Source organism: Cydia strobilella, chromosome 4 (assembly GCF_947568885.1).
Source record: "Cydia strobilella chromosome 4, ilCydStro3.1, whole genome shotgun sequence".
Classification (NCBI taxonomy): domain Eukaryota; kingdom Metazoa; phylum Arthropoda; class Insecta; order Lepidoptera; family Tortricidae; genus Cydia; species Cydia strobilella.
In genome coordinates this window covers 72,305-85,031 of record NC_086044.1, presented here as the reverse complement: position 1 = coordinate 85,031, position 12,727 = coordinate 72,305, and the positions used below count along the sequence as shown (strand labels likewise).

Sequence of the window (12,727 nt, the reverse complement as noted above, 5' to 3'; positions counted from 1 at the left end):
CGTCGCTGTTTTTAGTAAGTTGGCGATGGTGTAAAAGATAAGCCAATGCTGGCGAGCGTTCAAACGGCCTTTTCGGCGGCGGCGGCGCTTCGCTAGGATCAACATGCTCTTTCACTTATTTTTCATTTCTCATGCTCTGAAAGAGGGTCATTGTTGTTCTAAAAGGTGCGCAGAAAATGATACGTGTCTGCACTAGAGCATTTTACGTTCGAAGTACGATATTTTTAATTTTTTTACGATAAGCAATTGAAATTTGAGTTTAAATGGATTTGTTATACAATTTCCATTGTGATACTTGACTCTCCATTCCATAAATAACGATACTTTTGCCTGAATTTTTAATTGAAAGTTCCCTCAATAAATACTATAAAAATGTATTATTCGTCATGTTTTTGAAAAAACACATGCATTTTACTTTCCTCGTATTCGAAATGAAAAGTAGAGTGTTTAACTCGGGTGAAAGGCATCATTTCTGCCTCGGACTATTGGCGCTCTCACTGCGTTCGAGCGCCAAGACACCTCGGCAGAAATGAGTGCCTTTCATCCCTTGGTTAACAATCTACTATTTCTTTTAAACTTGTTTGAAATGTATACTTTAATGTGAATGTGATAAAGTCTGAAGGTCCCTCCACACTCATGCGCCAATCACGGCGTGAAGCCGCGAACGTGAGTGTGGAGCCTAGTTTGCTAATCAGTTCAGGGTCTCTCTTATCATCTTGATGAATTTATTATGTATTAATAATATTAATAATACTTTTTTTCTTTTGTCAATGTCTCCTGGAGCCTTAAGCTCCAGTGGTATACATATAAGCTCCGAATAATCAAAATAATTGTAATTATTAAGTGGTGAACGGTGTTGGTCACACATACTGTAAATAGTGTTAAAACTACTATATTTAAGCTACTCTTATAGTGACTGTTTGTTTACCTAAATAAATTTAAAAAAAAACTGCGAACTAGGCTCAACACTCGCGTTCGCGGCTTCGCGCCTCGATTCGCGCATGAGTGTGGAGGGCCCTTTAACTTTTTCGGGTTATATTTGGTGTTGTGTCCAACGTATGAGACTGAAGCGAGACTGAAGCAATGCTTTTTATTCAGTATGTAGTTAAAATTGCACGATTTTGTCTATTAACGGCTAAAAAAAATTGGCGGAATTGTTTTTTAAAGGCTTTAGTCTACTTTGGCTAGGGCACAGAGCAATTTTTGAATAACAAAGTCTGAAGCTTGTTAAGTACTCAAAAATAACACTGAATAGAGACTAAAAACGAGACTTTTTGTAAGGAATATTCCATACACAGTGACCCGTTTTTATATTGTTATATTGAGCTATAAGCTGAACGGAGAGATTTGTCTCAATATTGTTTCAAAACGCGTCTACTCAAACGATCGTTCGCTAGCGTAAAATGGAACGCCCCCAGCTGATAATTGACACTGACATGTCGATTGTCGAGTTGACGTCGTTGACAGTTCGTCAATTTTCTCAAACAATAAGCGTACATCGTAGAAGCAAAAAACTATGGCTTTAAGTTATTTCACAGAAAGTGAAGCCCCGAGAGACTTTCGAATATCGTCCACCGAGAGTGAAGGACATTACACAAAGTGCCTACTATGTTATACGGTGAAGAAAAACTTCTACTGCCCGGATTGTATTCGGGCGGGCAACTTCGTACATTCATCGATGCCTTATGCAGACAGGTAGCTATATTTTACATAATTTATGTTTATTTCTGATGACTAATTAATTAAACAACACTGTTTATATACCTACCAATTTGTGAACTCGAGATTTCTGTATTAATTTTTTGAAATCTTGATCCATATGTCAGCGAAAGTATGGTCGGTTTTTGTGTAGGTTTTTGGGTCTCTGCAACTGCGTAGTGCGATTCAGGACGGAAAATTTGCAACTTATGAATTTTACTATTTGTTTTTAGCCTGTACATGTTGCTGGTGTCATGTTTTTGGATAAATTATAGTCATTTGCGATTTATTTTTGTAGAAAGTTTGCACTCTGGGAGAAGGGTTCGCTGAACATATTGTATGACTGTCGGGACTGTTCTAGGAGATTTTAAAGCCTTTGTTCAATTATTAAATTTCTTTCCCGTCACGGAACAATGGTGTGCGTCCGGACCTTTGGGAGGTGTGCGTGGAGCTGAAGCCAACACATAGACCCTTTAATGAAATGTAAGGGGTACATTAATATTATTGCTTTAAAAATGCAATCCTACATACTATAATAAAAAAGAAAGCATGGCAAATGTTTGTATGATGATTATAAAATAATATCTAAACTAGGGCATTGATAATAATTGTGATTGTATTTCTTACATCGGCTTGAATACAGATTCAAGCCTCCTCACGCAAAACATGAATGGTCACACAATCTTCCATGTTTTGCACCAATATTACGAGTATTTCATACTTTTTTTAAGCATTAAAAAGAGCTGCAGAAGAGAATTGAGGATTGCTTGCTCAATATATACTTGAACATTTTGCTGCATAAAGTGCCTGATTTAAAGCTACCTTCATTCTATTCTTCAAGCGCTAGTATTGTTTAACAACAAGTTTTATATTTTCAGATTCTCAGAGAAACAAGGCAAGCTGCTACGTCTGAAAGCAAACAGGAAGCACATCCTCGACCGCTGCGAAAAGCTGATGGCCGGCAAGTTGAAGAAGGACAGCTTAATAACGGAGGCCAAACAGTCACGAGACAAGTTAGATCTTCTGCGGCTTGCCATTGAGCAGCGGAGGAATGGGCTTGATGAGAAGAGGAAACAGTTGACAGAGCTCACACAACTTAACAATGAGCTGAGGTATGTAGGTATTATACACAGTGACCAAATTAATGCTTGCAATTTGTTAATAAGTGTATCTTGCACTCAGACTTGCACTAATTGTGTTTGGGGTTGTTAGAATTGTCTAGATGAGTATTAATTGCCTGTGGAAAGAAAAGTACAGTGAGCGATATAACCTTGTACCAAAAATTTTAACAAAAAACTTTCTCCTTTTATTGAAACAGAAATGTTGCTTGCAGATGTATCTGCTTAGTACAAAATTAATTTTGTTTTTCTATCTCGCAAGGTTAAAGCTCCCCCGCTACCAGAAGCGCGTGTCGCACCTGGCGTCGCACGCGGCGGATCAAAGGCTGCAGCTACACACGAGACACAACGCGTGCGCCGACAGAAACGCTGCCCTAGCGGCGTTGCGGAGAGAAAGGGTGCGGCAGCTTAACAAATATATATTCCCGGTTTATATCAGTTTGGATACCAGGTAAGAGTACTGTTTATGCTTCTTCTTGAAGGTTGTATTCCTGTAAGGTTTAGACAAGATACAACATATGCGCCGATAAAAACGCTGCCTTAGCGGCCCTACGCTACTCTGGGAGCGGGTCCGGCATCTTAACAAATATAAATTAAATTTGTTACTGGTAACAAATTTCTATGCAAGGAGGTCAGTTATCTCTGCAGCTTCATTTAGATTATTTTAGATACTCGTACCAGTAAAGGGTAGGTAAGTACTATTTGTATTTAGGCTTCTTGTTGAAGGTTGTATCCTATAAGACACGAGACACAACGCCTTAGTGAGTGCGACAGTTTAACAAATATATATTCCCCGTCTACATCAGTTTAGGTACCTGGTAAGGGTGCAGGTGCATTTTTTATTCTGAGCTTGAGGGCAAGCGGAAACAGGGCAGCCAATTCCTCAGGTACAAAGATGTGCTTAAGCGGCACATGAAAAAGTGTCGTATAGAGCCCTCGCGATGGGAACAGCAGGCAGCCATACGAACGGAATGGCGGGATGCAATAAATGCCCGGGTGGCTGAATTTGAATCGCGACGGCGCTTAAAGCTGCATTCCAAGCTCACATGCCCGCATGCTCGCGAACTTTTGGAAACAAAATTGGCTACGTCAGCCACTTGCGAGCACACCAGAGACAGCAATAACGGATTGATAGCAGTCGCCGTGGCCGAATCGGCCGTGGAGTTGTTATTATTATTATTTGTATGTCTTTTCCATATCTCGGGACCATGGGGTCCCGGACCTTTGGGAGGCGTGCGTGGGGCCGAAGCCAACAGCGCAGAGTTCCTTTAAGACAATTTAATCTAAAAGCAATTATAAGGGGGCAGTTTAGACTCCTTAAAGACTGACCTACAAGAGTCTTCCAAGTCTTTCCAGACTCGCCAAAATGCATGCACTACAGCTTCAAGCAGCTTACTGAGTACAGTCAGCAACTATACGTACTCCTACGTACGTACGCAAAAGTGGCTAAGTGGCCTAATAAAGCCTTCTTGTTTGTAAATTTTCTATATATTCAAGCATTATCCATGTCATATTTACAATATCGCGCTGTCTGTATGACTGCATAGATTTGTGTAAGTCGGTCGCATAATAGCCGTTTGCTGTTTGTGTATTTACAGTGACAGTATAGAAGACATGGAGTTCCTGGGCGGAGAGCCGGAGGAAGAGCCCCCGACGCGCACACAACTACACATCGTGTCGCCCTGGCTGTGCGCGGACGGAGACCACTCGCATGTGATCACCTGGGGTGAGTGTAGACTAGTTCAGGAAGAGCCCCCGACACACAGTTACATTATCGTGTCACCACTCGTGTCACTCGCATGTGATCACCTGAGTTTATCAAACTAGGGTTCAAAAGAGTAATTATCAAACATAATTCATAATTTTTTTAAATGTATAATAACATTCGTTATAATATTTATTTTAGGTACTAATTTGTTTTGAATTACTTTCGCAGCGAAACAGAACAAAGAAGCGTCTATGACGGCGGAGCCGGCCGACAACCCGCTGCACCGCACGGTGGCCGCGTTAGGTGAGACCTTTACTCTTCTTTGACGGCGGACAACCCGCTGCACCGCACGGTGGCCGCGTTAGGTGAGACCTTTACTCTTCTTTGACGGCGGACAACCCGCTGCACCGCACGGTGGCCGCGTTAGGTGAGACCTTTACTCTTCTTTGACGGCGGACAACCCGCTGCACCGCACGGTGGCCGCGTTAGGTGAGACCTTTACTCTTCTTTGACGGCGGACAACCCGCTGCACCGCACGGTGGCCGCGTTAGGTGAGACCTTTACTCTTCTTTGACGGCGGACAACCCGCTGCACCGCACGGTGGCCGCGTTAGGTGAGACCTTTACTCTTCTTTGACGGCGGACAACCCGCTGCACCGCACGGTGGCCGCGTTAGGTGAGACCTTTACTCTTCTTTGACGGCGGACAACCCGCTGCACCGCACGGTGGCCGCGTGAGGTGAGACCTTTACTCTTCTTTGACGGCGGACAACCCGCTGCACCGCACGGTGGCCGCGTTAGGTGAGACCTTTACTCTTCTTTGACGGCGGACAACCCGCTGCACCGCACGGTGGCCGCGTTAGGTGAGACCTTTACTCTTCTTTGACGGCGGACAACCAGCTGCACCGCACGGTGGCCGCGTCAGGTGAGACCTTTACTCTTCTTTGACGGCGGACAACCCGCTGCACCGCACGGTGGCCGCGTTAGGTGAGACCTTTACTCTTCTTTGACGGCGGACAACCCGCTGCACCGCACGGTGGCCGCGTTAGGTGAGACCTTTACTCTTCTTTGACGGCGGACAACCCGCTGCACCGCACGGTGGCCGCGTTAGGTGAGACCTTTACTCTTCTTTGACGGCGGACAACCCGCTGCACCGCACGGTGGCCGCGTTAGGTGAGACCTTTACTCTTCTTTGACGGCGGACAACCCGCTGCACCGCACGGTGGCCGCGTGAGGTGAGACCTTTACTCTTCTTTGACGGCGGACAACCCGCTGCACCGCACGGTGGCCGCGTTAGGTGAGACCTTTACTCTTCTTCTTCTCGTGACGCCGTCTCCTGCCGCGTGCCGGGGGTTGGCTACTACGGCATCATTACGGCTATTTTCACTTTAGCGATCTGGTGCTCATCTTGAACCATTACCTGAGGTTTTTGAGCCACGAGGTACGTTCTTCCACGTTTCCGTTTGCCTAGGACTTCCCCTGTATATATTATCAGCTGGAGGTGGTATTTGTCAGGTCGCAGTACATGACCAAAGTACTGCCGTTTCCGAATCTTCATAGTCTTTAAAATGTCTCTTCTCTTTTGCACTTTCTGCAGCGAGCTGTCATTGGTAACTCTATCCGTGTATGCAGGTCTGGCCGCTCAGCTGGTGGCGCTGCTGGCGTGGACGCTGGACGCGCGGCTGCCGCACTCGCTCACGCTCAGGTATTTCATTTCAATCGAATGTTAACTTGATTGAGCTTTAGCGTGAAATTTGGGATCTTTTTTATTCATAAATGAAGACCAGCGGGCAATAAAAAGATTCGGAATTCCACGATGCTATTCGGGCCGTGAAAAGATTTGAACCACGTTTTTATGAGATCTAAAAATGTTATGACCGTTATGAGTTTAGATTGTCGTCGATTGTGGCTGAAAAATAATTTAAAAGTAAAAACTATAAAAATTACATTTTATTGTAAAACTATCACGTTTATCATGTTTATTTTATTGTTTTAAATTGCTAATTCGATTTAATTAAATAAATGTAAAAAAAAATGTACTTTTTAAAGGTTTTTGGGATCCGGGAAGATGAAAAATAAGTTTTTAATATTATTTTTGGAAGTGGAAAAGATTTGTAAATTATTGATATTTTTTCAGGTGTCGTAAAATCAAATTAAATGTCAAAACGACCACAACGTAATAAATTGTAAAATATAGACATAGTACATTACTACAGAGGCTGGGAAGTAAGGAGTTGCCGGCCGAATGCATATATACAGTTATGAGGCCGACAACCCCTTTCCACGCCGATGTATGTATAGTGCTTTTCTCAAACATGCAATGAAATAAATAAAGAAATCTCCACGAAATTAAAGTTTTATTTCTAAAGAATCTAAAAGCAGCGTTAATAGCATATCATGGATATGTACATTCGATTTTAAGATACGGCAAAACAATCTGGGGATACTGCACTGATAAACATAACGTATTCATTGTCCAAAAGCGCTGCATTAGAGCCATATTTTCAGTTCATCCTAGAGATTCATGCCGTCCATATTTTATAAAACATAACATTCTTACTTTTCCCAGTCTCCATATTTATGAAGTTTCTGTTTTTGTCCACAAATATAAATACCTATTCACGGATAATAACACATTGGGTTCCCGCGTAACTAGACCTAAATACAAACATAGATTGCCTAAGCCATATGCAAACTTGTCACTCACTGCAAAAAACGCCTATATTATGTGTATCACAATTTATAACAAGTTACCGGATCGTTTTAAAGACATGGATCTAAAGCTATTCAAGTCAAACACAAAAATGTGGCTTATAGAAAAATGTTTTTACTGTGTTAATGATTATTTAAGTTAGTCATAAATATGTGCAGTATTTAGATAAATATACTTTTTTTTTTTAAATTATAAACTGATCGGCGATTGGCCCTAGTCACACCTGATGGAAAGTGAAGACAGGGCCTAAGATGGAGCTCACCGGTTCAGTAACAGCCTATTCACTCTTGTTGTAAATATATATGTTGCAAATGTATGTACACCTGAAAAGGTAAAGTCTCAGTGTAACTGAACGTGTAATTGTATATTCGACCTGCAATGTAACCTGATTCTTATACATATACAATAAAAACTTACTTACTTAAAAAGTAAACGAGGCACAAAATATAACTACCACCTATACGTATCTTTATTACACGTGTCGTATATTTTACACACGTAATTTATCAATTTATTACACAAAGTTTCAAGATATATTTATGTATCTTTGATTTTTTCGCCTTGCATCCGTCTGACTGTAGTTTTAGCCACATAACTAAGATTACATAGTTTTTTATGTTGATATTATGCTTCACATACATCGTTGCCTTAAACATGAAATATAATTAACAGGTATTCATTTAATATTTTCGTCGAAACTCATATTAAATAACACAATCAACAACGCACAATAAATCCAATAAAATAGAATTACAGAATGAAAAATGTTCAACTTTACCTCCAAAACGATTAAAAAAATACCTATGCGTGTTTGAGTAGACATTTTTACCGCTTATATTTAAATGAAATATTTTAAATCTGTACCTATTTGTAATTATAGTTTGTCAAAGGACTGTCTTATTTTATTAAACATAGACAGAGAGAATCATACTATCTTTATCTTACACTAGTACTAGCACCCGAAAGAAAATTCTTATTTACTGCCAATTTGGTTTGACCAACTATAAATTTGCAATTCAGTATTATTGGAATTTGTTAATAATAATGTTTTTTATTTTTTGGAAAGTCTATACAAATAAAACTGCAATATATATATATATATATGAAATATCGTTTTTTGTTCATCAAACATTAAACATTTATTCAGCAAACAGGCCACAGGGGCACTTTTACATGTCAATTTTTACAAACAATAAAATTAACCCAAAATTACAAAAAGAGAAAAAAAAACAATTACATAAATTTAAATGTCTGCGATAGGCAGACACTCATATTAACACTAGCCGCGCCTGAGACGTGATACTTCCCAGCCTAATATAAAGAATCCACGGGGGCCCATTTTAGATTTAGATTTTTAGTTTTATAGTAGTTTTAGTTTAGTTAATTGTAGTTTATTTTTTTCTGTAAGGCTTTATTTATTGTTTCTATTCCAATTGTCAACAGTTTAGATTGTGCCTTTCACTTTAATGATAAATGCTTCGTGACCATTTAAAAAAAAATTACAATATAAAGAACGTAATATCAATATCACATAGCACGTTTGAGAAAAGTCAATTTACGAGCTGACTTTGCAACAACAAGTGACGAGGTGTCGCCATTAACGTTAGGTTTCTATAAAAATGTAAGATTTATTGTGGCTCCTTCACATTTTGTACTCGTATACATGAAAGTCGGTGCAGAGTTAGACATGACGATAACTCTCGTATTTTGGACAAATTGAACTGTGGGCCGAGCACACGATTGACGCGGCAGGGTCTCGCCGCGAGATAGACTACCCGTCTTTTACTAACTGTATGAATGAAAGGGGGACGGGTAGTCTACGTCGCGGCGAGATACTGTCGCGCCAATCATATGTTCCATCCCTCCAGCGAGTACTCCAACTGGCGCGTGACCTCGGCCGGGCTGCAGGCGCGCACGCTGCGGCTGTGCGTGTGCGCGGCGGCGCTGTGCGGTGGCGCCGGCGTGGCGCCGCCGCCGCCGCCGCAGCTGTCCGCGCTGCGCGCGCTCGCCGCCGCCGCCGCCGCCGACGACCCCGGACTCGGACGGTACTTTACCTACATTTTAACTTCTTATACTTTCATCACTTTTGTTTCCTACCGTACAAACTCACGACTAAAAAGTACACGCCCTCCTCCTCCCGATAACTTTAGATTTTTTAAAGCTAAGTTGTAATAAACTTTTTTTCGCGTTTTTATGAAATGTCGTATTTATAACAAAATGAAAATAGTATTGTAGGGATATTTATTATTAAACTCATTGTAACTGACATATACGAAACAAAATTTTTAACCACTTGCATTTCCGCAAATAACTTTAACCTCTACGGTCCTACGGTCCTAATCTAGTACAAAATTACCTCCGATGAAATAAAATAGAACAGAGTTACTTTTCTTTTATGTTTGTTCTATATTAAAACAAAAAACCGGCCAAGTGCGAGTCGGACTCGCGCACGAAGGGTTCCGTACCATTACGCAATAAACGGCAAAAAAATTACGTTTGTCGTAAGGAAGCCCCACTTAAATATTTATTTTATTCTGTTTTTAGTATTTGTTGTTATAGCGGCAACAGAAATACATCATCTGTGAAAATTTCAACTGTCTAGCTATGACGGTTTATGAGATACAGCCTAGTGACAGACAGACGGACGGTTAGCGGAGTCCTAGTAATAGGGTCCCGTTTTTACCCTTTGGGTACGGAACCCTATAAAGCCACTTCTGTTTTCTAATACCACTGATTAAAATTAAACTACCAATTTTGTATGGTGGGCCGCCAGAGCGACGATTTACGTTTGCGAAAAACAAATATCGGATCGTTGTTTATTTATTTATTGACACATTTATTTACACAGCATTACAGTTCACTCCCATACACCGAGAAACTAAATTTTAACTAGTTAACAAAGTAAGAATACACGAAATAAACATAAGAAACTAGATAAGGAGTTATATAAAAAGTATCAAAGTAATTATTTCACTTATACCCGTATGTAAAATATTTACAGAGTGGAAGCGTGGACAAGTGAGAGCTTAGTAGACATGGCGGCGTGGGAGCAGTGGGAGGCGCTCGACGTGCGCGACGAGCCCGACCCGCCCGAGCATCTGCACTGGCCCGAGCAAGAGGTAAAAGTTAGTAGAGATGACGACGTGGGAGGGGCTCGATGTGCGCGACGATCCTTCCTTAGGCACGAGTGTCGACGAATCCGAAACATGTCGCCAAAAGTGAATTAAAACGATAGTGAGTGAAACCTTAGTGATCTAAATATAGTTATAATAATTATAATTTTGTTATGATTGATTCCAGGAGACAGAAGTGTGCGGCCGCTCGCCCCCCTCGGCCCCCGCCCCCTCCCCCTCCGCCTCCGCCTCCCTCGTCACGTCGGCGGCCGGCGCGCTCGCCTCCATGTGGCGCGGCTGGACCAAATAACATACACACACACACATTGCACTACCCGACTCTTCTTCTTCTTCTTCTTTTAAAATTATGGCTTCAGCCCAGTGGGACTATTTCGCCAGTATCAAGGTATTGAGAGGTTTACAAACGACAAAAATTGTACGGTTGTACAAGACAGTGTACGGTGATTTGTTAGCTCTTGTAAATCGATAGCTAGTCTTTACAAGAAGCACGTGGACTACCGGCCGTTGACTCCAAGATGGTGGTTAAACGCGCTTCAAAATTAATTCTCCATTCACTGCACACTACCACATTAGTTTACTGTATAATAAGCTATCGATATTACACTTTAAACAATATTAATAAGCAAAAAACAAAGTAATTAATCACGATGCTAACTATCAAGATGGCGCTCGAACCGGAAGTCCTGCATGTTCACTGCACACTGCACTACTGTCTACCCGACTCCTATAACCTATAAATTCGAGTTTTAGGTACTGATCTGTCAGTGTCAAAAGTGACATTTCTTCAACCAGAAACGTCACTTTTGACACTGACAGGTCAATACCATATCGGAAACAGATCGTATAATTAAAACTCGAATAAGCCTGTAAATGTGTGTAATAGTATATCGTGATACAAGTGTGCTACGTTGGTAAAATTACAATTACACACGAGGTGATATTGTGCGCGCGAGCTGTAAGCGAGTGCGCAATAAGAATGTCGATGTGTGTAATGACCAATGCACACGCGTTTCATACGACGTTATTCAACACACTTGCGAGGAAAAAAAAGATACTTTCATATTAATCAAATTTTAATTGTTAAAACAGTTGCATCTGTCACACTGCCGGCCGGCCCTCGCTCGCCCCGGCCGCGGGCGGGGCGGGGTGCGGGGCGGGGCGGGGTGCGGGGCGGGGCGGGGTGCGGGGCGGGGCGGGGTGAGGGCGGCGGGCGGGCCGCGCACTGCGCAGGCGCGAGTAGCGCGCCGCGCGCCGGTGCCCGCCAGTCCGACCAATTAAAGAAGGCTCCCTTTCCATGCATATTATTAGCAATCAGTTACCTTCTTAACTTAGTCGGATAATAAAATGAAAAAGCACAATTATTGTTAGGCCAGGATTACACTCGTAAGTTTTACATACGTAAGTACGGGTACGGGTAGTAAGGGACACAGCTATACTACAGAATGAGATATGAATATCGTTATCTCATTCTAGCAAATAGCTTTGTCCCTACTTACGTAAGTAAAACTTACGAGTGTAATCCTGGCCTTAGAGCCTAAAAACGGTTCAGTAAGCACGTTCCGAGCGAGTGTGTTGAAAAAAACATAATTAAGTACTCTAGAATCATTTTCCATTCCATGCCTTAAATTATGACCCTGACGCGTCACTTTTGTGACTTCATTTCGATACATTTATTTTCACAGTGATAATTTGACACAAAATGACCGAGATGCTCTTGTTTCGAATTTGGAACCATGCCCCATGTCTTATTTAATAAATGTTAAAATGTAATTTTTGAATTTGTATTTTGTAAAGGACTCGGGACCCCGGCTAATTAAAAAACGAGAAAATGAATGAATGCCGAGCAAATATCAGCCTTATACGTTGACCTAATTCATATTCAGAATTACTGAGAGTAATTTGGCGTTTGCGAGCGTTAATTTAATGTTTTTATGAGATTAAATTATTTTCCACGGTTCTACCCCTTCTAAACTCTTTCAAAAATATATTTAGGTACAGTCAAGTGTAAAAATATGGGTGCATTAAACTTACTCAAAAATATGTCCCATAGTTCTACGAAACGTATACGTAAACGTACGAAAAAATTACAATCAGAAAAATATTTATTTTCAAACTGCTGTCACTCTAATTCTGAATATCATATTATGTCCTTATATGTTGTGTAAATAAATTATTTTTTGTACATTTTTTGTGAATTATTTTGAATGAAAATAAAACTTTTTTGTAAATCTAATTGTTTTAATTCGTCATTAACAAAACAGTCTTCGTTACAAATAAATACAATAGTTAATAAATAAAGTACAACCTAATACGACTAGCAAACAAATACCACACGGTTACATGACGTATTTATCTGCT

The 12,727-nt window shown here is 41.0% G+C and overlaps 1 protein-coding gene across 2 annotated transcripts; it reads left to right on the top strand.

The window, feature by feature from the left end:
- Positions 1 to 1,457: 1,457 nt before the first annotated feature.
- On the top strand, positions 1,458 to 12,597 carry LOC134740490 (beclin 1-associated autophagy-related key regulator). 2 transcript variants are annotated; one of them, XM_063672984.1, is made up of 9 exons: positions 1,458 to 1,695; positions 2,577 to 2,810; positions 3,079 to 3,267; positions 4,415 to 4,542; positions 4,753 to 4,827; positions 6,155 to 6,227; positions 9,104 to 9,280; positions 10,237 to 10,354; positions 10,536 to 12,597. In XM_063672984.1, the coding sequence occupies exons 1-9, from the start codon at positions 1,517 to 1,519 to the stop codon at positions 10,656 to 10,658; spliced, it is 1,296 nt and encodes a 431-aa protein (XP_063529054.1). In that variant the 5' UTR covers positions 1,458 to 1,516; the 3' UTR covers positions 10,659 to 12,597. The 2 variants fall into 2 exon arrangements, with proteins under 2 accessions (XP_063529054.1, XP_063529055.1); XM_063672985.1 differs by lacking the exon at positions 9,104 to 9,280.
- Positions 12,598 to 12,727: the final 130 nt, after the last annotated feature.